The 25,708-nt window shown below is 45.7% G+C and overlaps 1 protein-coding gene across 1 annotated transcript in view; it reads left to right on the plus strand.

Annotated features, from left to right (window-relative positions):
* ABCA13 (ATP binding cassette subfamily A member 13) overlaps positions 1 to 25,708 on the plus strand; it is a 2,655,493-nt gene that overhangs the window by 114,562 nt on the left and 2,515,223 nt on the right. The window contains exons 3-4 of the mRNA XM_085606362.1: positions 20,185 to 20,308; positions 24,954 to 25,105. Of these exons, the coding sequence (XP_085462488.1) occupies positions 20,185 to 20,308; positions 24,954 to 25,105 (276 nt within the window). The remainder of the gene's footprint in view (positions 1 to 20,184; positions 20,309 to 24,953; positions 25,106 to 25,708) is intronic.

Genomic DNA, 25,708 nt, shown 5'->3' on the forward strand with positions numbered 1-25,708 from the left:
CGCACTAGTGAAAGGTGGGAATCTGTGGTTGCTGGCCTGCGGTCACTGCTGGGGTCCTTCAACTACTCTAAACACAGAGGTGGACTGTGAAATCAGCATATAACAAACTGCGGCCTACCAAGCAGTGAAGCGAACGCGGGACTGCGGCCCTAACCACTGAAGGCCTGTGGACAGCGTGGCACTTCCCGCTGCGGCCATTGAGCAGCTACACTAGGCCCACTGGGCCGTGAGTACTAATACTTATGTCCGGTGAGGCTGACCTGCGGAACGCCGAGACCTGCGCCCCGGACCCTCAGCAGCGCTGAAGCGGAGAGCCCGTGCTACATCGCCCTGCAGAAGAGGCCTACGGCCTGCCCCGTCGGGCAGCGAGCGGCCGCGCAAATGAAATGACCGACTAAGCCTGAGCCCTGTGTCAATTCCGCGCTGGTGGTGGCGGACCAGGTGGAGGCACTGAATGGCCCAGCGAGCGCCATTTCGCTGACTGCCGCTGCGGCTGAGACCGAGGTGGGCTGCCCGCACCCGAGGCAGCGGCGCGCGGTTGGCGAGGTAGGCCAGTGGGGATGTTCACACCTGCTGCCCCACAAGGAGCCCAGATAATCCCCACTGCTGGAGATCCACAAACACAGGGTCTGCCTGCCACAAGACCCGCTCTCGAAACCGAGACGCCACACAAAGTAAAGCTGCCTACAACACACAAACTCAGACACTCTGCACGAATACTTCATGATTGCGAGTGAGCCAGGCGGCCTCCAGATCTCGCTTAATGGCCCGCCAGTAGTCGCAACCAATCCCACTAAAGTCTATCTGCGAATGCCAACGGCGCAGCAACTTGTGATGGGCCGTATGCATGCCAAGATACAGCAAGGACCAATACGCACGGAAAGTCTGGACCCCTCACGCGTGAGAGACGAAGGAGAGATGGAATCACAGACAGTGGCCCTGGTGGCCAAAATGGACTCCCTGCTTGCAGCAGTGGAGAAGATTAGTACCACACTAGAACAAACCAGAACATCTCTGGAAACACGGATCGATAAAGTCACCTTGGACTTCACACTCCTGCATGCAGACCACCGTAAACTGGATGAGAAAGTCAGTAGCCATAGCCAGACCCTCAAGGAAGTTCAGCCTGTCACCCAAAGTCAAGATGCTGCGCTGCAAGACATGATGGATCGTATGCATGCACTGGAAGATAAATTAGAAGACGCAGAGGAGCGCTCCCGCCGCAACAACATCCGCGTAGTGGGCCTTCCGGAGGGAGAGGAAGGAAAGAAACCGGAGCAATATGTTGAGCGCTGTCTACGAGACCTGCTACCCCAGGGAACACAGTCGCCGCAATTTGCAGTGGAGAGGGCACACCGGGTGCTGGCGCAGAAACCTCAGCCAGGAGCCAGCACCCCGTCCGTTCCCTCTTTAAACTCCTCAACTATAGAGACAGAGATGCGGTGCTGCGCGAAACCCGGAAACTAGAAGGCCTTAAAGTGAGCAGCAGCCAAGTCATGTTATTCCCAGACTACACTGCACTCGTACAACGACGCAGAAGCAACTATACGGCAGTGAAGCGCCAACTTAGAGAACTAGAACTGCGCTACTCCCTGCTATTCCCCACCAGCTGAGAGTGGTAACGAAAGGGGGGACCCGCTTGTTTGATTCTCCCGCGGAGGCGTGGGACTGGCTGGAAGAGTCGGGCTGTGGACAGGAACGCTCCCCCTGGGCCCAGATGCTGACAACCCAGCAGGCAAGAGAACTCGCCGACGGGGAAGACGTGGGGCACTATGGAACGCAAAGCCAGGGAAAGCAGCGCCGAGTAGGGAGAAAATCAGAATGGAGCGACAAGATGTCTTGGAGGTGGTTGCACCTCTCGGAACTACGCATAGCAGAGAGCGCATGGAAGCCTGCATGCATGACTCAACAGTGACTAGTGGCTCATCATCTCCATCAACAGAAGAATCTGAAGACACGAGTCTACCAGAGGTAACCCCACAGACTGCTGATCATCATATGATACAACACTGCTGCGCTGGACTCTGGCATAGTCAGCTCACGCAAGTAGAGCTTTGTTTGTTAGTTTAAATATTTTTAGGGCGCTCTGGAGATAAGGGGAGGCACTAATGGGTTAACAGTCACCCACGATGCATCACGAGACAGCTAAGTGAGTTCAGGTCAGACCATACCGCGCATATCACTGCAGAAACTGGGCGCATACGCGGCGACACTCAGTCACAACTCAATCTGGTCCCGCACACTGACCTAGACGATTAACAGGATGGCACAGCTCCTAAACATGAAAAGAGGGAGATAGTAACGGCAGGACACCGTTTGTGCGCGCGACCCCACCAGGCAATACGCTGGACTAGTTTATAATTATACGTTGTTGCAGACGTTTGGACAGACATCCCCGCAGAGTTCGCCCCAACTGTTATGACGTTGAAAGTTGACTTACTGTTTTCGTTGCAGCAGACCGATACACCTCTGCCTACCCATGGCACACACTCACCAGTGCGAAATCTACACCTGACACCTCAGGTGACTAAATATTCTAGCAATGACACAAGCTAACATAATAACATGAAATATACGCGGCATGCATACACCCACGAGACGCTATTCCATATTCTCCTACCTCCAGAGACACTTGGTGGGTATCGCCCTATTGCAAGAAATACACATGACACAGGTGAAAATAGACAGACTGCGCAGGCGCTGGAGAGGGCAGGTATACGGTACTGTATATTCAGCACAAGTGGGGGGCTCATTAGTCTGGGTAAGGGCGGGCACCCCATTTATCTGCGAAGATGTGGTAAAAGACCGCGAGGGCAGGTACACCTTAGAACTTGGGAAAATTAATGGTCAAACAATACTACTAGGATCGATATATGCTCCAAATGTAGACCAATCGTCATTCCTAGTGCAGCTATCACAAATCTTGACCCCCCTACACTGGGCTCCCCTGGCTGCTGGGTGGGGATTTTAATTCGGTGCTTGATGTTCACATAGATAGATCGTTTACCCCTCTTCACAGAACAACTGCAGTGTCAAACGCGCAGGTGCTCACGGACAAGCTGTCACACTGGGCATTATTGGATTTGTGGCGTATCCTTAATCCTAATGAGCATATCTACTTCTATTACTCTGCACTGCATGATCTACATGTACGGCTTGATAGGGTGGTGGGTTCCCAATCCCTGCTCCCACTAGTCACGAAATCAGAATACTTAGGGCGGACACATTCCAATCATAATCCTCTGTGGGTACAACTCAGCTGGGAAGCGGACCGTCCCCCCGTATCCACATGGCGTCTCCAAACGAGTGCACTAGAAGACCCAGAGTTTCGCTCAGCGCTAGAGACGGCAATCCTCACATATTTTGACATTAATGAGGGAACAGCAAGCAATGCACTAGTGGAATGGGATGCCCTCAAGGCAGCGATAATGGGACACTGTCTAGGGGCCACATGGAACATATGTAAGCAGCTATCGACCTCACTTACGCAATTAGAATCCCAGCTGTTACAGTACGAGCGTGAAGGAGAAGGGAACGGCAAGCACTCGGGCCGCCTGGAGAGACTCCGCGCACAGCACGCAGAGCTTATGGAGCACCAGCGGTGCCACAACTACATGGCCCATACAGCTCGCACGCACGCTATGGCTGATAGAGCAGGCCGACTACTTGCCTGGCTGCTAAAGCAGAAGAGCAATCACACCCCGACTGGAGCCATACGCATATCAGAAGGGACCTTAGTGTACACACAACGTGAGATAAATAAAGCAATGGGGGGACCACTACGCCCAACTATACCGATCTAGGGCACGCTGCCCTGGTTAGGTCCTGGAGAGATTCTTAAAATCTGTCCAACTACCCACAGCCTCAGAGGAGCATCAAGAGGCGCTTAATGGCCCCCTCACTCTAGTTGTCCCCAAGTTGGTCCATACTGACCAAAATTGATTTGTGCCCGCGCGGAGCACGTCACTGAACCTGCGGAGGTTTTTCAGGGTGGTGACAGATGCCGTACAGGAGTGGCTCAGAGGGGATGTCTCATGTTAGATCTGGAAAAAGCCTTTTATTGCTTAGAGTGGGGCTATCTGTCGGCAGTGTTGCTGCGATACGACCTAGGCCTGGGGTTCCTTCAGATGGTCGATTTATTATACAAAAATCCCACAGCCTGGGTGCGGTTAGGTCCATATATCTCTGATGCCATACCAGTGCGCAGAGGTACCAGACAGGGGTGCTCCCTGTCTTCTCTCCTGTTTGCACTGGCGATAGAGCCCCTAGCGGCGGTGATATGGGCAACGCTAGGAGACGGAATACCATTGGGGGATGCGGTGCACCAAGTGTCGCTGTATGCAGATGACCTGCTGGTCTACATGAAGGACATAGAAAACATACCAGATCAGTTAGCACATTTGCTGCAGGAATTCGCCACCATTTCGAGACTCTGAGTGAACGCTGGCAAATCCTGCATTTATGCGTTCAGTGAGGGAAACCATGAACCAGGGTACGCTCTGAATGGCACAAGGGTACAGTGGAGGGAGTGCACCTTCCGCTACCTGGGGATACATATATACCGCCAACCAAAACCTGGGGAGAGTCGTAACAGCAATCAAATCGCAGGTGCGCTTCTTCCACTGACGGTCACCGGCAGGGTAGAACTGGCTAAAATGATGATGCTTCCCCGACTCCTGTACTATTTTGTTGATTTTGTTCCTGCGGCCTTCTTCGCTACACTCACTAAACTGCTCAGGGACTTTATCTGGGGGGACGCCCGGCATAGAATGACACTAGCAAAACTATATGTACCTACTGATCAGGGAGGCCTTGCTGCGCCTTGTTTTGAACACTATTATCTGGCCACCCAGCTGCATTGGATAGCCCGCCGGCTCGCAGATAGGGGCCGTGACGAAACGGCAACCACACTGCTGCCCCACTCGCTGGAGCAAATAGACTCTTTCACCCTGCTGCCAAAGCCACGCCACCAAAGCCGCTTCTACTAGCAGTGGCATACAAATGCTATCGCAGGTACCTATATCTTACTAGAGCTATTGTCCCTTACGCGCCTGCAATACCACTAGAGGGATCCCCTAGCGGGCCCGGGGTACTTACATCTCTTTCACTCACAGAATGGCGAGAAGCCGATATACAGACCCTTGGGAATCTGTACCGGGATGGTGCACTCATACCATATGAGTCCTTGGTGGCGGACGAGGGACTCCCACCGGGGCAATTCCTAACACCGCTCAGTAGTAGCGAAACTGACTGCCAGATGGTGTGACATGACCACGGAGCCAAGTCAGCACCTAACCATACAGTACCTACACGTTATGGGACGAGCCAGACACCTTGTTCGCTGGTTTGCTGCGTCACTCCGAACCCATGTAGCGATAAGTCTAGATCCACTCTGCCGCAAATGGGAACTGGACTTGGGGCGACAATTGGCAGATAAAGAATGGGAAAGGATATTTAAAAGTCCAGTACGTATTCCCAGAAACATGAGATTCCGACAAATACAGTTATTTATCGTCCATAGAGCATATCTTACACCTGCGATGATCAACAGGTATTTTCACCCTACCGATGCGACATGTCCCAGATGTACCAAGCAAGGGGCTGAGTTGATACATATGTTTTGGAGTTGCCCTAGAGTATGTACATATTGGCACACAATCAGCAGACTGTTACAGGCATGCACAGGCCGCGACATACCCTTTGAATGGACTGTGTACTTATTGCACCACTTTAAGAGGACCACTGCCACAAAGGTAACATTCAGGTCCCTAGACCTGGGGCTAGCGGCTGCTAAGCGCCTCCTAACGAAGCGGTGGAAGGCGCAAGACCCACCACACATGTGGGCGTGGTGCTGCTCGCTCTTAGCATGGGCCAAAGCAGAGGGAATCGCAATCCTGCGGGAAGAAACACTGGGACTGCGGAAAGAACCCATAGCAACCCAATGGGAGGGACTACTCTGCGCATTGCAGCAGACGGAGGAGGAGGGCTCTGGGGGGCAACCCGAGAGAACGGATCGCGATCACACAGTGGAAGATGCGCGCCCCACCAGCGCAATGCTGTGATATTCTAAGAAGGCATATCAATTAGTCAATGCCCAGCACAGAAGTAGTCGCTGCTAGTGCGTAGAAGTAATCACCAGGTGGATAGTAAACACTGGGGAGTGGGGTGCGGGGTGACGGGGGGGATAAATGTACATGTACCGGTTAATGCTGCTGTTGTTATTGTTTTCTTTGTTCTCAATCACACCATCTGTTTAGAAGCCCAAGGTGAATAAACTGAAAGGACTTTACACAACGTCATTATGATAATACATTGTTACTGAGTTGTAATCTCTGCAATTTGTAATATGGATCGAACTCCAAGGTCAAACTTGATCCTGTACGAAAACGCTCTAGGCGCTCATGGTATGCCCAACATCCACAGAAAAAAAGGAACTGTACACCAAATTGTTGGCAGATGGTCTCATGTATAAATGTACATCCAAACGTATGTTGTCTATCATAACTATGCAATAATTAAAATCAATAAAAACAGATAAAAAAAAAAATGAAGCTGTGTGTGGGCCTGATTCAGAAAGGTAAACTTACACTTTTGTGTAGGTTTATGTTTATTTTGGAATTCACAAACTCCAATTTAATACTAAGGGGCACATGAATCAAGCTTTTTACCGGTCGCAGAATCGGCTCATTTGCGACCAGTAATAAGCCATTTCTGATGCACCAACCCAAAATGCATTTGCGAAATAGGTAATCACAATTTTTGCGATTACCTATTTTGCGAATGCATTTAGGGAATCAAAATTTGCGATTCCCTAAATGCTTTGCAAGAAGCATTTTCAAAATGCGACTTTGTATTAAGGAATCGCCAATTAAGATCAACTGCAAGTTGATGTTAATTTGCGAATCCTTAGAAAAATGCACAAAATTGCATTTTTGTAAGTGCCATGTGGCGCATACACATGCCCTTAGGGCATGTGTGTGTGCCACATGTGCACACTTACCTTTTTTAGGGGTGCATCAGGGGGGCCTTAGGCCCCCTTGCACCCTTGCACCCTATTTGGTAATCGCAAATTGTGAATGCTTTCCCATTCATTCCTATGGCCCTCTAGGCCCAAAGGAATGAATGGGAAAGCATTCCCTAATAGCGAATCGCAATTTGCGATTCACTATTAGGGAATGTGTAGGAATCGCTATTATTTTTGCGAAACCTACATGCATAACGAATTCCTAAATAGCGATTCCTTAAAAATCGCTAATAAGGAATTGCAATTCCTTATCTTGATGCATGTGCCCCATGTTTACAACTGCGGAGGCTCCACATTCGGGGCAGAGAACTCCACACATAACTATTTATGTGCGGAGTTCTCTGCTTCGAATGCAGAGCCTCCACAGTCAAAAACTTACTATCAAATCAGAGTTTGTGACTTCCAAAACAAACTTAAACTTACCCAAAAATGTACGTTTCCCTTTGTGAATCAGGCTCTTACTTTTTATTCTTTAAAGGCTGTGTCATGATAAACAGTAGGATGTCGTGTGAGCCACTGAAAAGTGTGGTGATCTGATGGCCTGCAAGGCATATTCAGCCTTCCGTCCTTCTGAGGGTAGTATACTGAGTACCATAAATTAAGTAATAGTAACACATGTTGTCTAAAGCACTTAGAACCTGTAGATCAGCTCAAGGGCGGTGCGACTTGTGCCACCGCACTGGGCGCTGACTTCGTGGGGCATCTGTTTGCATGTTTATTATGGTTTTAAAAACACCTAATGCTGCCTTCCTTGCCTCTAGCAATTTCCAGGCAACAATAAAAATGGCACGATAACTCCACTGATTAATGTTCTTCCTGGAGAAAGATTGGAGTTTTATCTAGCGTAGGGGGTTAATTAGCCTGTTGCAAAAAGCGTTTATAATGACAATCACAAAGTTCATATAATGTAAATAGGTCAGTGGGTTACTGCTTTTGTCAGAGACATACTTTTGTTGTTTGCAGTTCATAAATTAAAATCCTAATATCGAACAGTGATCTATTAACTATCATCAAAGAGTTGCATGCAAACTGCAAGGTATAGATTAGAGCGTTATGATTTTTCTCCCAGTCTTTCGTTATCCTAATGTTGCAAAAAGTGTTAATTTGGGTAGAAATCGATTCTTGTTATTAAAGAGAACCCCAAACCATGGTGTTCCGTTTTAATTGTTTGTGCTTCTCCAGACCAAGCACTCTTAGACTATACTGCCAACCATTATAGACGAGATGTTACTCCTACACCTTGTAGTCCTCTGGCTTATGTAACATTTTCTATACACTGATTTACACACGTATGATTGATTGCCTCTGTGCAATGTGTGCGTGAGGCAAAGTGCTCAGACACCCTGTACTAGTGTGAGTGGCACTATGAAACGAATTCAATGCATCTGAGAGAGAGTGGTAATGGAGACTTGGAGGGAACTGTTAAAGGGTGGTGTTAAGGGAATGCGTGGTGGAGGTGATCAGTGAGGGACACCAACAAACACTGTTGCACCGGGCGCCACCAGCGCTGAAGCCTGCCCTGACTGCAGAAATGTGGTTGAAGAGCTACACAACAACAAAAAACATTATCGAGTGCTTCATGACACAGAAAGACGTTGTTAGATACCATTGCCAAAGTCCCTCCTGTTAACACAGTAGGCAAGTCTAAATACATATGTGGGTTGCATTACAATTCAGTGGTAACAATATGCTTTTTGTCCTTTGTGTCTCATCACAAATGTAGTTTTGAATTGCAGTCCTAAGTGACTTGATACCTCAAGGTAAAGAATTGTAAAAGTAGTCTGTTTAAGAAAAATGATAACTGAAGTAATGCCTAGAGTGATGGTTCAGCCACTCAAAAATAGGTTTTCTACAAAGGCTGTAAAATGTTCTTATCTAATGGCAGAAAGCGCACCATTTAGAGTTTCATTTCAGCCTCTTTTTTCTGATTTAATTCCACCTCTGTTGGTAATGTTGTGTGAAAACTACTCATAATGTTTTCCCTCTAGAGTGGAAAGTTTGGTAGTGTCTGATTAAAGTCACCGGTGAGACCTTTCTATCACTCAGGCAACAGCGTCCATGCCTTCCATTAGCAGAAGTGAGAGCATTGGTTTGAGCAAAGGCAGTGGCTACATTTTTCACTATCAGACCATTGTAGAATAGTAATGTTTGTGCAGTCAAAACAATGATCCGGGACTTGTGCCTTGCAGAACAGTGGAGACGAAAATAGTGCATATTTCCTGGCAGACATTGGTGCTCGTGGAAGACGTCTAACATAAGGCACACAGCAGTCCACATATGACGTTTAACTTACACACCATATCTGCATTTTCTATGCTGTCAGCAATGGTCTCACAGGACAGCTTAAAAGGCTAACTGGGAGGAACTAATATTAGCACTACCATATTAGAACCAAATTACATACACTGTAACACCGATTAGTGGTGTCACAGGACTCAGAATGCTAATAACAGCTGTAAGAAATTGGGTTATTGGTTGAGGAGTGGTTTCAATACAGAGAGGGCATGTTACTTGAGGTTTCACTAATGATTTGATACAATACTCCTCTTACTAAGGTCTTAATACACTCGAAGAGGGCTCACTTATTAGTGTACTCGATATTACAAGTACAGAACACCGTGAGAGTATTACGATGAGTGGAGTGTACTTGATGTAAACTATATCAACTGAATCATCAATTGGTTCACTCTCATTTAAAGGGCAGGCCTGCCAGTAAACAATGGAATATTATACTATGGTTCCTGGGCTAAAATTTACTTCTGCAAAAAACACCACTTCTTGGTGCACAGAGTATTTGAATATTTCAAGGCTAACCCTTCAGAATTATCTTCTGTGCCATATGCAATGGTCTCACAGGAAAGCTTAGTAGACTAATTGGGAACAACTTAAATTAGCACTACCATATTAGAGCTAGATTACATGCTCTGTAACACTGATTTGCAGTGTCACAGGACCCAGAGTCCTAATAACAGCTGTAAGAAATCAGGCTATTGGTTGTGGGGGTGGAACACAGGTTCTATGTGGACTATGGGGGATCAATTCAGTTACAAAGACTGATACTCACCACATCTCCCTAGCGGAGGAGCTCATAGATAGGTTGGAGGTTGCCAATTCCCTATGGGGCAGATTTATGTTAGACTTGCGCCACTTTTACGCCGCCGTTGTGTCACTTTTGTGACGCAGCGGCGGCGTAAACCCTGCGCCACGTTACGCCCCATTTACATCGTGACGCATCTATGGAGATGCGTCACAGTGTAAAGCCCTGCGCCACATTAAACCTGCATCAGGTTTAATGTATGCAGGGTGGGCGTTCCATCGGAAAAAGCCTCGGAAAAGTGACGCAGTGAAATCTACAAGATTTCACTCAGTCACTTTTCCGACGCTGCTGCGTCAAAACCTTGCGCCTGCTTGAAGCAGGCGTAAGGCATGACGCAGCATGTTAGGTATGGGCAGCCCCTAAACATTGCTGGAGTTGCGTCGTGCTTGCGACACGACTCCAGCAATGCGCCGCCCTTACGCCAACAGATGCGTCACGCATCTGTTTATCCTTGCGCCACGATGCGCTGCATTGTAAATGCGGCGCATCTGTGGTGGCGCAAGGGTAAACTTGCGTGACGCATCTTTCCTGGCGCATCCCTGCTGATTTGCAGGGATGCCCCAGGAAACATAAATCTGCCCCTATGTACTTTTGAATTGACTTCTGGGTACTAGCAGATTGCCTTAACTGAGAGGGCCATCAAGAGGTCTGCATTCTCCATCCCAGAGAGCCACTTTCAGTACATGTGATGCCTTTTGGGTTGAAGAATGCTCCTGCCATCTTCCAGAGGCTGTCCAACTGGGTCTTGTCTGGGTTAGAGGACATTAGTGCTACCTACTTGGATGACATTGCGGTCTTCAGCTCCTGCTGGGGGACCACCTGAACCACCTCTGTCAGTGCGTCAGGCCCCTCAGACGGTAGGCCAGTAAGTGCCTGCTAGCGCAGCATTCCATGGTCTACGTGGGTCACCAAGTTGCTGGGGCAAAGTGCTGCCTCTCCAACCCAAAAATTGAGACCATCCCATCTTGGGAATCCCCAAGACACAGACAGAGATCAAGACCTTCCTAGGCCTCATCGTAGTAGATAGGGGGTGCTAAAGCACCATTATTCCCCCCTTGACTGAGCTGACTACTAAAAAGCAGCCCAAGAAGGTGATCTGAACAGAGATGTGCCAGAAAGCGTTCAACATCTTGAGGGAGGCCATGTGTACAGCACCAGAGGTCAAGGCAGACAACCTTTCGAAGAAATTCACCGTCCAAACAGATGCGTCAGAGCATTCCATTGGGGTAGTGATCTCACAGGTAAATTAACAGGGCCTAGACCAACCTGTAGTCTTCTTCAGCAGGAGACTACTACCCAGGGAACAGAGGTGGGTTGCCATAGAAAGGTTCTTCTGCCTTAGAGATGAGAACTCCCATGAGGGTGGGAGTTCTCCCTACTTTCAAATGTAGGGACAATGATACACCTGACAACCTTGGATGGTAGTCCTCCAAACCTTTTGCCTTCACCCCTCCTATTTTGCTGAACTTGTTTTTGTTGGCTTTCTGACACTGTGCACTTTACCACTGCCGACTAGTGTTTGTGCACTCTCCCTAAAACATGGTTAAATTGGCTTACACCAGATTGGCACATTTAATCTACTTGTAAGTCCGTACTAATGTGGTACTACTTGTACCCAGGCCTGTAAATCAAATGCTGCTAGTGGGCCTGTAACAATGATTGTGTCACCCAATACAGTAACCTTTTAAAAACATGTCACAGGCCTGCCATTGGAGCCTGTGTGCAATTTTGAACTGCCTTTTCGACCTAGCAAAAGAAACCTTTTGCCAGACCTAAACCTTCCTTTTAATACATATAATTCATCTCTAGGATAGGTTCGAAACAGCCCTTCGGACAGGCTGCATTGTATTTAAAAAGTTTGACATCTACATTTACATTTTGTCCTTTTTGGTCTCTATTGAATTGTAATTTACAATTTTCTTTAATGGTAAAGTCGAATTTTAATTCACAATTCTGAAAATGCCACTTTTGGAATGTTGCTAAACATACAAAAGTTTCTAGCCGGCTATTTCAGACGCTGACACTAATTTAAGCAGACTATGACTAAGCTATCTAATAAGATGGTCAACATTGTTTATTCATGATTATTCATATTTTCATAAATATTTAAATGACAGAAAGCAACACACTTAAAAAATGATATGACATCAAAACAAATTATAAAGCAACCCCTTATGGTGCTGTGAGTCAACGCGTTTCGAACACCAATTGATTACACAGGGTTCTCAACAGGGCTGGTACTGGGTTTCTGTAAAACAATGAACAAAAGAAGAAAAAAGGAATTTTGTGTTTATGGTTAAAAACATATTGACTCTCTCTTTTCACTTCTATATACCCAATACAGGGAGCATTCAAAGGAAATTTTACCTGATTGCTGGATTTCACAATTTTTGTAGCTAATTGTGAGAGTGTTCTCCTGAAAGCGTTAAAGAAACACTCACTTACAACTCTTGTGAGCTAGACTCTTATAGTAATCCAAAATTACAGTTGATGCCACTTACTTAGGGAAGAGCTAGCTTTGATCATCTTTCATGCTGGCTACATTTGCCTCTTTCATCCGAACCGCGTTGTTTCTACAAAAAGAAGGGCAATGTGATCATTTATCCAGTGTTTAGTTTTTACGCTTTCACTGAGTGAAATACTGTTCAGGGTCATACATACTTGTTTTCAGAACTGCTTGAGCGGCCACTATTAAGTCTTTATTATTTTCAGAGAATGGTACGCGCCTCTGCCGGGAGTTTCTGAAAGTTAAATATTCGACGGAGCTACTGTGTGAGCCTGGAATCTTGCCGCATTCACAGTTAGATACAAAGTATTTAATCAGGACACTCACTCGTACTTTAATGTAGCGAGTTCTAGCTTAATCTGTTCTTTGCCAGTGCGTGGGAAGAACTTCTGTTGAAGTTATCTAAAAGTTGAAGAAGTCACCAAGATTAGTACCGTGGCAGCGTGCTGTGCTCGCAGAAAGGAGTAATTAAGCCAACGACTCACTCGTACTGCAGATCTCTCCGACGGTTCCGCATCTCTTTCGACATTCAAGTTTACAGCGTCTTCAGTGCGGCTTTTCTTACGTTGATTAAGTACGGACTTCCTGTTCCGTATTCCAGATCCTGATGTATGCTCCGTGGTGTATTCTGGGTCTTGTAGACGCTTGTATATATGCAATTCAGTGTGTTTGCCATATGGGCCTTGACTGTACAGTGAAGAGGGAAGTATCTGTTCCTTACTTGACAACATTGTTCTAATTCATGACCCACCTCCGGGGAGGGGACACAGTGTGTTTATGTCCATTTTTGTGTTAAGTTCTTGCAATCTCTACCATTTCATTAAGACCAGTGACTGTGCTAATAAACTTCAAAATAAGGTAGGCTTCTTTCTGGAGTAGCATGAACGCCAGCATGAAAGATGGTCAAAGATAGCTCTTCCCTAAGTAAGTGGCATCAACTGTAGCTCCGGATTATTATAAAAGTCTATCACACACGAGTTGTAATTGAGTGTTTCTTTAATGCTTTCAGGGGAACACTCTCACAATTGGCTATAAAAATTGTGAAATCTAGCAGTCAGGTAAAATTTCCTCTGAATGCTCCCTGTATTGGGTATATAGAAGTGAAAAGAGAGGGTGAATATGTTTTGAACCATAAACACAAAATTCCTTTTTTCTTCGTTTGTTCTTTGTTTTGCAGAAACTCAGTCCCAGCCCTGATGAGAAACCCGTGTACTCAATTGGGGTTATAAAACGTGTTGGCTCACAGCACCATAAGGGGTCAAATTCTAGCTTTGTAAAAAGTGCTTAGAACAGGAAAATAATGTACTAAAACTGTATATCCTATTTTGTTTTGAATGATCATTCCCCTGTGGGCAGTAATCCGCAGTTGCTATTCAGAAATTGTTGGTACGGATTACCTTTTCTATTCTTGTCTGTTGCTATTGACTGGTACAATCTGCACTACTGATTGCAAATTGATGGTTGCTTTATAATTTGTTTTGATGTCATATCATTTTTGAAGTGTGTTGCTTTCTGTCATTTAACCCCTTGAGTGCCCGCCCCTTTCCCCGCCCTGTGCCGGGCGTTTCATTAGCGGGCGGGGTTTATGACGAGCTGGTCTCGTCATGGGCACAGCGCAACCGCGGCCCATGACGAGACCAGCTCGTCATGGGCACTCAAGAGGTTAAATATTTATGAAAATATGAAGAAAATATGAATAATCATGAATAAACAATGTACACCATCTTAGTAGATAGCTTGGTCATAGTCTGCTTAAATTAGTGGCAGCGTCTGAAATAGGCGGCTGGAAATTTTTGTATGTTTAGCAGTTACCGGCCCATTCTAGCCGAGTTAAGGGCCTACCCCTTGTTTATATAACTTTTGGAATGTTGTCATTTTCTTGTTCTGACCATTTGTTGCCTGCAGCTTGTGTCCTGGGTCACATGACTAGATGTAATTGGCAGTCAGCCTTCGTGTGTTCCTCTCCAACAGTATCACAAAGAGGAACTGCTGGCAGGATGGGACATCCTGACCTTATGGGCGGGACAGAGCTGTCACCTACCACACTTGCACTTCAAAAGAGCTGCCTCAGCACACAAACACAAAGAACCTCACAGTAGCCTTTTGTAACAACGGACATCATGGGACCAGGGCAGGGGAAGGAAGGAAACTCCAGAACCAGGTGTGAAGGGAGTGTCGAAGTTTTTTCCACTTGAAAGCTGGCACCGGGGATAAGTATTGGACCCTCAGACCAGCACTGCAGATCACTTCTGGACCTGTGGAAGTCTCAGAAGGAGGACTGTTCTGCTGTTGTGCTGAGGAATGGACTGTCGTGCTGCCCTGCTGCAAGAATGACTGCCCTGCTGCTCTACTGCCTGAGGAAGGAAGACTGGGCCTTCTGCTTTAGCTCAGAAGCACCATAGTGACTGCAAGGGCTAACTGACTGGCCTCCTATTTTAATCTACAGGGACATAACAAGCTCCGGAGACCTGTCCTGCAACTGCCCAGCTGCCCAGGCTCAACCGGACCTGCCTGTGCCCTGATGCTTGCTTCTGCTGGAGTGAGTCCTGATCCCCAAGAGGTGCCCCCCAGGTCTAAGCCCTTGGCTGGCATCATAGTGTACTCCTCCTGGCCCAACTGTGTGCTCCCTCAGAACCGACGCAGCACAATGCAACTCGACACAAAAGGATGCAGGATCTTGTACAACAACACCATGCAGCATCATATTGACAGCCTCACTGGAACCTATGCAGCACAACACATTCTTGACCAGGGACCTCACATTTCAGTGCCTCACACGCAGCTCCTGATGGGCAGCCTCATCAGAATCAACGCAGCGTGACGCATCTCTGTGCAGGACCTCACATAGGAGCACCTTGCAGCCCCTGACCAGTGACCTCATCAGAACCAAAGTAGCGTGATGTATCTTGACGCAGGACCTCACTTCGCAGCTCCTTGCCACTCTAGATTGGCAGCTACATCGGAACGATGCAACTCGATGCAGCTCTATGCGGGACATTGCATCTCATGTCCAGCACCCATCCCAAGCTTCATCGCAGTTGACTTGAACCTGTGACTTTTTCCTGGTCCAGTTCAACTAGATAACCCCAGTTTGTGGGCTGTGCTTTTAGGCGCTATACTTATCTAAACCTTTAAAACTGCATATCTTTGGTTCTGCTAATAACAATTTTGTCATTTTGGGGTCAAATTATTTATTAAATTTTACTAGCTTCCATCTCCTTGCCAAAAATATTGAAAATGTGGGCTCTCATAACTAACAACCACATGGCAAAATTCAATCTATACAACACCTTCCAACCTGGGTTCAGGAAAGGCTGCCGTATGGAGACTGCAATCCTGAACATCATGGAAGACCTACACAGATCTCTAGATGATGGCCAGGCCTGCCTCTTAATCCTCCTGGACCTCTCTAAGGCCTTTGATACAGCCAACCACAACATTCTCCTAAACACCCTCTCACAACATGCAGGCATTAACTGTACTGTTTTTCAGTGGTTTGCCTCATACTTGAACCAACAATCTCACCTAGTCGAACTAAACAGTTCCACCTCACCAGCAGTATCAGTCCCACAAGGAGTTCCCTAAGGATCAATCCTGTCCCTTGTCATGTTCAACCTCCATTTGGAACCCCTTGAAGTGATCCTGAAACAAGCCACAATCGCCTACCATCTCTATGCAGATGACACCCAACTCTACATTAAAATCTTGTCATCTAGAGACATTCAGCACCTAAACAACACTCACTCCATGGTACAATCCTGGTTGGCCAACAACCACTTAAAGCTTCACCCCAACAACACCAGACTCCTCCTCATACAGGTAAAAGGAAAGTCCTACCCTGTCCATAACTGGCTTGACAACCTAACATTGCATTAAACTGTAATCTATCTATCTCCAACTCTGTTAAGTCACTAGGGATTGCATTTGACACAAACCTGAGCATAAAAGCCCATATCAATGCCTCAACAAAAAGTCCCTTCTATACATTGAAATACCTAAAAAAAAAATCAAACCCTTCATCCCTTTTGAAAACCTAGACTGTAGAACAATCCCTAGTCCTCTAGAAGCTGGGCTACGATAAGGCAACGATCACCGGCAACCCAAAAATCTGCCTTATTCCTATGAATTCCACACTCAACGCAGCAGCTAGACTCCTCTCCGGGGAGAGCCGCTATGATCACATCACTCTCACATTTAAAAAACTGAACTGGATACCAATAAAAGCAAGAAGTATATTCAAAATGGCCTACATAACTGACTAAGCTCTTTACACTGAAAAACTGGCTGAAAGAGGCCTTTGCGAAGCTCAAACACTCTACTCCTGATTCCGCCCAAACTGAAGAAATAAAAATCACTCACCCCTTCGTTCTGTGTGAATGCGTCTAGAATTTGGAATGCTCTGCCACACAATCTACGTAACATCCAATCATTTCTACACTTCAGAAATAAACTTAAATTACTCCTTCTCAACAAATACCTGAAACCTCCCTCCTAAATTAATCAATGTTTCTGGATACTCTTCCCTCTCAACCTTCAAAGAACCTGAACATCTCTACCTCTGGAAATAACCATGCATCTACTCCTCCTACCTATGGAAAAAACCTACCATCGCTACCCCCGAACTATATTGTCAGTCTACTATGCCATCTATTGTATGTCTTCTTTTACACTGTATTTTTCTTCTTTGTAGTCCTTGTAAATGTTGCTGTTCAAACTCTGTAAAGCGCTCTGTTACCTTCAGGTCAAGTTCGCACTATATAAAATTAAAAAAATAAATACTCAATTTTTCTAAATTTGGTGGATTTTTCTTTTGTTATGTTTTCACTTTATGACTGTTTTTGTACTGCATAATTGCTTTACACATTACCTCTAAGTTAAGCCTAACTTCTTTTGTGGCAATATATTATAGGGTTAAGCACTGGTTAATTTAGTGACTTTTATGATACACCCTGTCAAGGATTGTGGTGCTGCTTGAGAAGGGCTCAAACCTTCCTCAACCAGAAACCCAATTTCTCACAGTAGCCATTCATTCAGTCATCCCTCTGTGTTCCTAATTTCATCATCCACCCACCTAGTCCCCTGCATTCATCCATCCAAATATGCACACATCCATTCACTCACATCTATACATTCATCCAGCTAGCAATGAACATGCATTTGTTGAGTCAATCATCAATAGCTATCCCATCCACAGTTACACATATAGATCAATCCACTAACACACTTTCATCCAACATCAGAACATCCATCCATTCAACCTCTGCTTTTATCAATTTCCCAATGCCCCTGCATCCATTGTTCAATAAACACCCACCATCCATCCATCTACCCACCTATACAGCCATCCACCCACACGCCTGCATTCATCAGTCAAACCACCTATCCAACACCCATCCATCTATGAACCTACTCGCTGCACACATAACCAACTATCATTCATATATGCCTGCGTATCCACCCCATAACTCATCCATTCACATGATTGTATTCATTGTTATCCATCTCTCAACCCACTTATTTATGTAAATATCCGTATGTCTAACCAAGCATTCATCCATCGTTTCACAACTAGGAAAAGGAATTTAACTATTTCTTTGGCACAAGGCTAAGATGAGGTTTACATTAATTTTTGTGCAGCTACTATATTTTATATTCACGTGACAAATTGTGCTGTAAGAACAGAATACACTCATCCTCTTTCAGAATTATGAGATATGCAGTCTTGGTTTGAACAATATATGTGCATTAAGTACTTAGAGTGACACTCGCGGAAGTACTTAAGGATCAGAAGAGAGCAAACAGATACACAGTGATGAACAGAAGACTGGTCAGAGCTGCAGCCAGGCCAGACCCTCTTAAAAGTCAGTAGACCGAGGCAGGATTAGACACATTCAAGGCACACATCTGATAAGGGCTTTCTTTGGTAATGTCACAGGTCAGGGTTGTGGCAGTGGCAGTCACTAGTCATGCACACCACTGAAATGCCACTAGGGCTGGGACAAACCAGGTCACATGTCAGGTGCAGGTCTAAATGTTCAATAGGGCTGTGGTTGTCACATGCCAGGCACATATGTCAGATGCGGCTTTTGAAAACAGATAGGACTGAGGAAAGAGAAGTGTTGTTATTTGCATCACTGGACAGGCCGTCATGGCAGGGTGTGGGAATAGCCACACACATCCCGAGTGTGCCGCTACAAGTCATAGATGTGAACATGTCACAGTCAAACACACATCTGAAAGGCTGCTGAGGCTGGTGTAGAATCAGCCACACGTCAGGCGTGCCTGTATGAGATCAATGTATCATGTTCCAGATGCTCATCTGACAAGTGATTAGGACTGCGGAAATGTGAGTCACATGTTAGGCACACGTCTAACAGTCAGAGTGGGCTGAGGTTTTCACATACATACAAGTTCTCCTATGTCAGGCTGGCTGGGCTCACTCAGCATCAGTCATATGTCAGGTGTGCTGTGCACATCCTACCAGTAGGGGTGTCAAGACACTCTTGACATTCTTAGTGGTCTAACCTTCCCTGCCTAATCTTAACATGCAGTGAAAAGGCCTGTATGTTTGCGTTTGTATAGTTTTATGAGCCTGGAGGGATGTATGCACAGACGCAGACACGTCAAGACATTTACAGGCTTCCATGTGCCCACACTGACCAACATAGGTACAGGCACCCCGTAACTCAGATCGCACAGTTACTGGCACCCATGCATACAACAACATGTATAGTGACACTCAGACTTGCTTGTGTGTGAGTGACATGCCCATGTGCTACGTGTACTTTGCCTGGCTGCCTACATGTTGAAGCTCAGCTGCTGCCTGCCTAGTTTTTACTTGTTCTGTGAATGCGAGGGACGCCTGCACTGTTACTGCACCTGTGGTACATAATCTCTGCCTGGAGGAGAGCATGCACTGCTGCTGCCTGTGATGTTCCCATTGTGTTTGTGCACAGGAAGTGTGACCTCCCTCACTGCTCCTTGCACACTCTCCTTTCTATGTGGCCTTCTGCATTCGTTTCCACCTGACTCTGCCTAACTTTTCATCGTGTGAATGATCTTGTTTTTTCAAGTCAAAAAGTGTGGACAAAGTTTCCCAACTCTACAACATAGGCCCAGAGTGGGCAGAAGCAATGCAGGCATGAAGAACTGTTACTGTAGAGGTGGCAGCAGTGTACACGGTGACATATGCCCTCATTACAAGTTGGGTAGAATAGTGTGGGATATTTGCCATACCTGGTAAATGCCATTACCCTGGGGTAACATGTTTACCAGGTGGGTAAATGGCCCCTATTCCATGTTTTCAGCTTGGAAATGAGGCAGGACATGCACAATCCAAATTACATGTGTATTGCCTTTTATAGTTCGACCTGACAGAAAGTGTAAACTGAGACAGTGTGATAATTACTGTACAACCCATAATCTGATCACTGCCTCAACTCCTGCTTGCAAAGAGATTTAATTTAGTGCTCAATTTGTAGTCAGGGCAATAGTCTGAGTTTGGTTTCACATCTTTCAGATAATCTGAATTTAAATATACACTATGTGTTCCCACAGGCTTCTTGGAACCCCGGAGTCTGCCAAGCCATGGACTCTACCCCTTCGTTCAGAGCCTCTTCTGCAATGCTGGCTCCCGGTGCAAGAACAGCAGTCACACAGGAGCGAGGAGCAGCGCCTCCCGGTGAGCAGCCACCACGTTTTTTATTTACTGATCCCCATGAAGCAAAACTCTCCAAACCAACTGGTGTTTTTGCTACCATGCATTCAAGCCCCACTTCACTAAGCTCCTCAGCAAACAAGCCGCTCCATTCTCTGCGCGGTTGGCTAATATATGGAAATAGTTAAGCAAAAAAATGTATTATTCTTAATCCACACGTTACTTTTCAATGCTGTTGTTAAAGCCGACTCACAATTGTGAACATTTAGGATAAAACAGTTAAATGAAACGCTAGTTTATGATTTGTGCTTCACTTACAGGTGTCCAACTTGAAATGGTACAAATCTGTGAAGTAATGTATCACAAATCTTTTTTTCCATTTAAAAAATATTTATTCATTCTAAGAACAAAATAACATTGCAGTTCAGTAACTTGTCCCATCCCTCCACCCCCTTAACAAAGAGGGAGATTAGAGTCACACGGTGTGCCAATAGTTAAAAATCCATACATGACATTGGATCACTTAGACAGCATAATTGTTACTATCTTATCAAAATACTGCAGATCAACATCACAGTCACATCTATAAGGTTTTATTAAACTGTCCCTTCCCATCTTGTTCCGGTTCAGGATCTCCAATTTCCTGTTCTACTAAATCCCATTCCATCCTTCCTCCCTGTGTGTAAACCAACCTGTGGTGCACCCCACATTCATCCCAAACCCACCTCGCAGATTCCCATAACCATTGCTTTCATGTAGGCAGTCATTGGGCATCCATTTTAGTGCTACACACTTCTTTGTCACAGTGAGGCCTATGTCCAATACCTTCTCCGCATATTTAGTACAGTAGCGGCTGCTACTGGGCAGGAGTGGTGGGCGGAAAACAAATTCCCTTACCTGCTGGCCTTCATCCTCTACAGTCGGCGCAGGAAACAGGAAGCACACAGGCTCCCAGACTCTCCTAGCCAATCGCGACGCTGCTGTAATCAGCATGACAGTGGCTTGATGATTGGTCTGAGCGCCGTGCTTTGGCACTCAGACAGAGAGTGGGAGGCTGTGCATGCTCTCCACCCATACTTTACAATACAGCCGGGTGGAGAAATGTCAAGTGCGCATGACTGTTTGACCGGCCCAAGACATCTGGCCAAAACGCCATGCCCACTTAGAAAGTGACCACCACTCCTCCCCCTGCTCTGTGGGCAGCCCAGCCGTGCCCACTCACCTACAGAGCCAGTAGTGAAAAATAAAATGATAATACCATTGTGTTATTATCATTTTATTTTTCCTGTGGGGCGATTCTCCTCCACCTGAGCAAAGGAGCCGCTGCTGTGTGTTTATTATGAATGATTAGTCCCAGTAAACACATCTGTATCGTTGGCTGTAGTTCCAATTTGGTTAGTATTCCTAAAACCTGATTTACCTCACCCCAAAAGGCACTCACACCTGGGCATGTCCACCATATGTAAATATAGGTTTCCTCTGTCATTCTACATTTGGAGCACTGTTCTGATCTGGAGGAATCTAGTCTGTGCAGCCACTGTGGTGCTATGTTATCCCTATGTACAGGCGTGCATAACGCATAACTCTCTGGCAGTTACTAAATATAGATGTCCTGTCCCCTCTGCTTAACTCAATGCCCATATCACCTTCCCATTGTGTCTTCAGTGTGGTTATACAGGTTGTTGTGCGTGGTATCAACAATGAGTAAATACGAGTGATTAGTTGGCCCTCACCTCCCATGTCTGGAAGAGTCTGGTTTAACACATATGTTTCCGGTTCTCGTGGAAACCCTGCCCAGATATGTATTACATATCTTAACTCCATACTTCAAAGTGAAGACACACAAATGTTATGGTAGAATCTGTGGGTGAAAGTGTGGTACTTCATGTTTAAAAGCCATCTTCATGTGATAGATATCTTGCCAGCCACTTTACTATGTATGATGCACATTATATACTCCCGTGTTCCCACCTTGCTCATGCAATATCCCCCCAAACAAGTATGATGGGGTGCAGAAGATGTACCTATAGCTGACCATCATCGAAATAGTGTAATAAACGTCATACACGTATGTATACATACAAAGGCTTTCAGCCAGCCCGTTCAAACACCGGTCTATTCAATTGCCATTCACATTTTGCTTCTGCCCATCAGTCTACAGCATAGGCATAACTCAGTTCACCATTGGCTCTCTTCATTGTAAGTGATGGGATGTTCTCTTGCACATGACCACATCCACTTAGAAATTAATCTTGCACATGTGCACATCCACCTAAAAAGTAGTGGACTACTGTACCAGGCTGGTAGGCCAATCTCTGCTTTAATTTGAGGTTTTCTTTAGATGTATTCTCGCAATGGGTCATTCCCACTTTGCAAATATATGCACATCACCATTAGACAGCAGCATTTTTCATTTTTATTATTTTCAATGCCTATTGCATATGTTTGCAAAAAAATGAAGGCATGCCAAGCCAGACGTAGTGCCTCTGGAAATGCCTGTTTGGTTTCCCCATTCTGACTAAATTATGTAATCTTACAGGCCATATATTTATTACAATTTCCCCAAACCTTAACTAGACACGTTATTTTCACACTCAAACTCCCGACTTTGCAATACCTTCAGACAGTTAAATCAATCTTCCAATACATCAAACCAAACAAGCCTTTATCTGTTACTGGTTTTCACAGTCATCCATCCGATGCACATAGTTTACACAAACGTTCTAGTGCACCACTTACATCTGAACTATACACTCACAAGGAAACATGGGGAAACAAAGAACCAGTAGGCATTGTGAATGAAACGTACCTCTGAAAGCAACATAATAATACTGATTATGTAATAAAATAATGGGCGATAATCGTAGTCTGCGTAAATCAAGATTGAAATGGATTGTAGTCCTACATTCCCACACTCAGAAACACAGAACCCCACAGAAACACACACACCGACCAACCACTTTAATCAGCCAAACATCGCAGCACACCATTTAGTCCACCCAAAAATAATCTACCTGAAACGAATACTCCAATCAAAAAATTGCAGCCAACACCAAATTAATATTTACATGAAGCAGCTTCTGGAAAAGCTCTGGTCTCAGGGACTCGGTTTCTGCTAAAATGTCAGAGGCAGGCATACCTGTGTACATGTCTGTGGCACACAGGAGAGTTGTGGCAGAGTGTGGAATAGTCTTTGAGTGGGCATAATGTGTATACATAGGCACAGAAGTGGAATAGACTTGGATTAGGCATTATTTGCACACATGGACACACGGGCACACGGGCGAGTAGTAGCTCAGAGTGGAATTGTTTAGGATTGGGCACAAATTGAATACAGAGGCACACAGGAGAGTTGTGGCACAATGTGAAATAGTATTGGATTGGGCACAATTTATATAAAAAGACATGCAGGCGAGTTGTGGCAGAGTGTGGAGTAATCGCGGATTGGACACAATTTTTATACATTGGCGCAGAGCAGAGTTATGATTCAATGTGAAATAGTCTTGGAAGGGGCACAGTTTGTATACAAAGGCAAACAGGAGAGTTCTGACAGAGTGTGCAATAGTCTAGGATGGGGCACACTTTGCATACATGCCACTGGTCTAGAGCTGAATGGATCCAGGACTGAGGTACTCCTCGTCAGTTCCTGTCTCCTACTTTACTCTTATGAAGGGTGCCAACTCCATCTACTTGGTGATCACCTAAAGACCACAACAAAGTCGGACTAGGACAAAAAGTAGGCCCGGGCACCAAAATAAAGTTAGCTAAAAAAGTGGCTCACATTCGCAAATCAGGCCAGTTTGGAGCTTGTAGAGACTAGGGGCCCGATTCACAGAACTAACTTAAGACAAAATCCTAAACTTACTACCATTTTGGTATTCACAGAAGGCACTTACTCATTTTGGTATTCACAGAAGGCACTTACTCATTTTGGTATTCACAGAAGGCACTTACTCATTTCGGTATTCACAGAAGTTAGGAGTCCTAACTTTAGGACTTCTAAATGCCTTCTGTGAATACCGAAATGAGTAAGTGCCTTCTGTAAATACCAAAATGGTAGTAAGTTTAGGATTTTGTCTTAAGTTAGTTCTGTGAATCGGGCCCATGCTGTGTGGGTATTTTGCAAAGCATAGGAGACTGCATGCTTTTGAGTTTGCTGCAGGTAACGTTTGTGATGATATGATGGAAATCAAAAGTAAAAAAATGTAAAACCGTCCCACAGACTGCTAAAAAAACGAGACCACAGACTGATCTGTCAGACCTGCTCATCGGGCACTGTCTGATTGCCCTATTGGCTAGTCCTTACCTGGACCTCCAAGGAGAACATGAAGAACTTTTCAGGGACTGGAATACATTCTCATTTAGGGACTTGGGTCTGTGGGGGGAGAGAGGGGTGCATTCCTGCCAGGGGGCATCAGTTTGAGTGCAGAGTGCGCCAGGCATGGGGTTCGATAGAAATTCAATGCAGTCGAAGTCACAGATGTTATTAATTAATCTCCCATGCTTGGGTTTTCTAAATGCATGATACGCGTCATTGACTTTTAATGGCAATAAAGTACAGCGAGCGGACAATATATACCATATATATCATAAACGAGATACATGTTACTGTCTCTGAAACCCTCGCGTCTGCTCAATAAAACCAGGATGTTTTTCGTTTCTGTGACAGCGCCGCCACGCTGGAGACCGGCCAGGACAACCCTCTTGAAAATGAAGAGTCCTTCCTGCGAGAACTGCAAGAGCTGGCCCAGGGCATTCTCGAAATCACCACAAAAGCCACCGCCTTGCAGAACTTATGGGAGAATGACCTGAGCCCCGCTGGTAAGCAGCGGTTTTCAACTACTTTATAAACATGTGGTTGGTGATGGTTCGCTGTGTAACGCTGCATTGCCTCATTATAAGGATATTGTGACACGAGGAAGTTGTTCAAATCCACAACAGAAAGCCTTTTTTTTTTTTGTTCGCATATGTTTGTATTGCAAAGCAACTGTGCCGCAAGTGGGACTGCACGTTGTGTACATTCACGAAGCAGCAGTGGCTTTATTCACACCTACACTACACACATCGAACCCCCTTACTGCACACCCACAGAGAAAGGCATCTTTTGCGTGTGCGGATGGTTCACTGCTCTGTTGACAACAAGGGATGGAGAAAATGAACCGTTTTCGGAAATTGTGTTGAAAGCACACATCTTGGAAACAAGGTGAAACCTCAGGGTTACACCATTTTATGCACTTCCGGTTCAAGCAAGGTGAATATACAGAAGGATCCTTTTTAGGTCTCGCCTGAGCCAGCGCATGCGTTGTACTCTGGTAAGACATTTAGTAACTGGGTTTTGAAAGTGCTACCCAAAGGCTTTTGGCGGCCACCAGCATGCGGTTACGCGTGCGTGGACGTGCACAGGCCATCTGGCTTTTTGTAATG

Source organism: Triturus cristatus, chromosome 5_2 (genome assembly GCF_964204655.1).
Source record: "Triturus cristatus chromosome 5_2, aTriCri1.1, whole genome shotgun sequence".
NCBI lineage: Eukaryota > Metazoa > Chordata > Amphibia > Caudata > Salamandridae > Triturus > Triturus cristatus.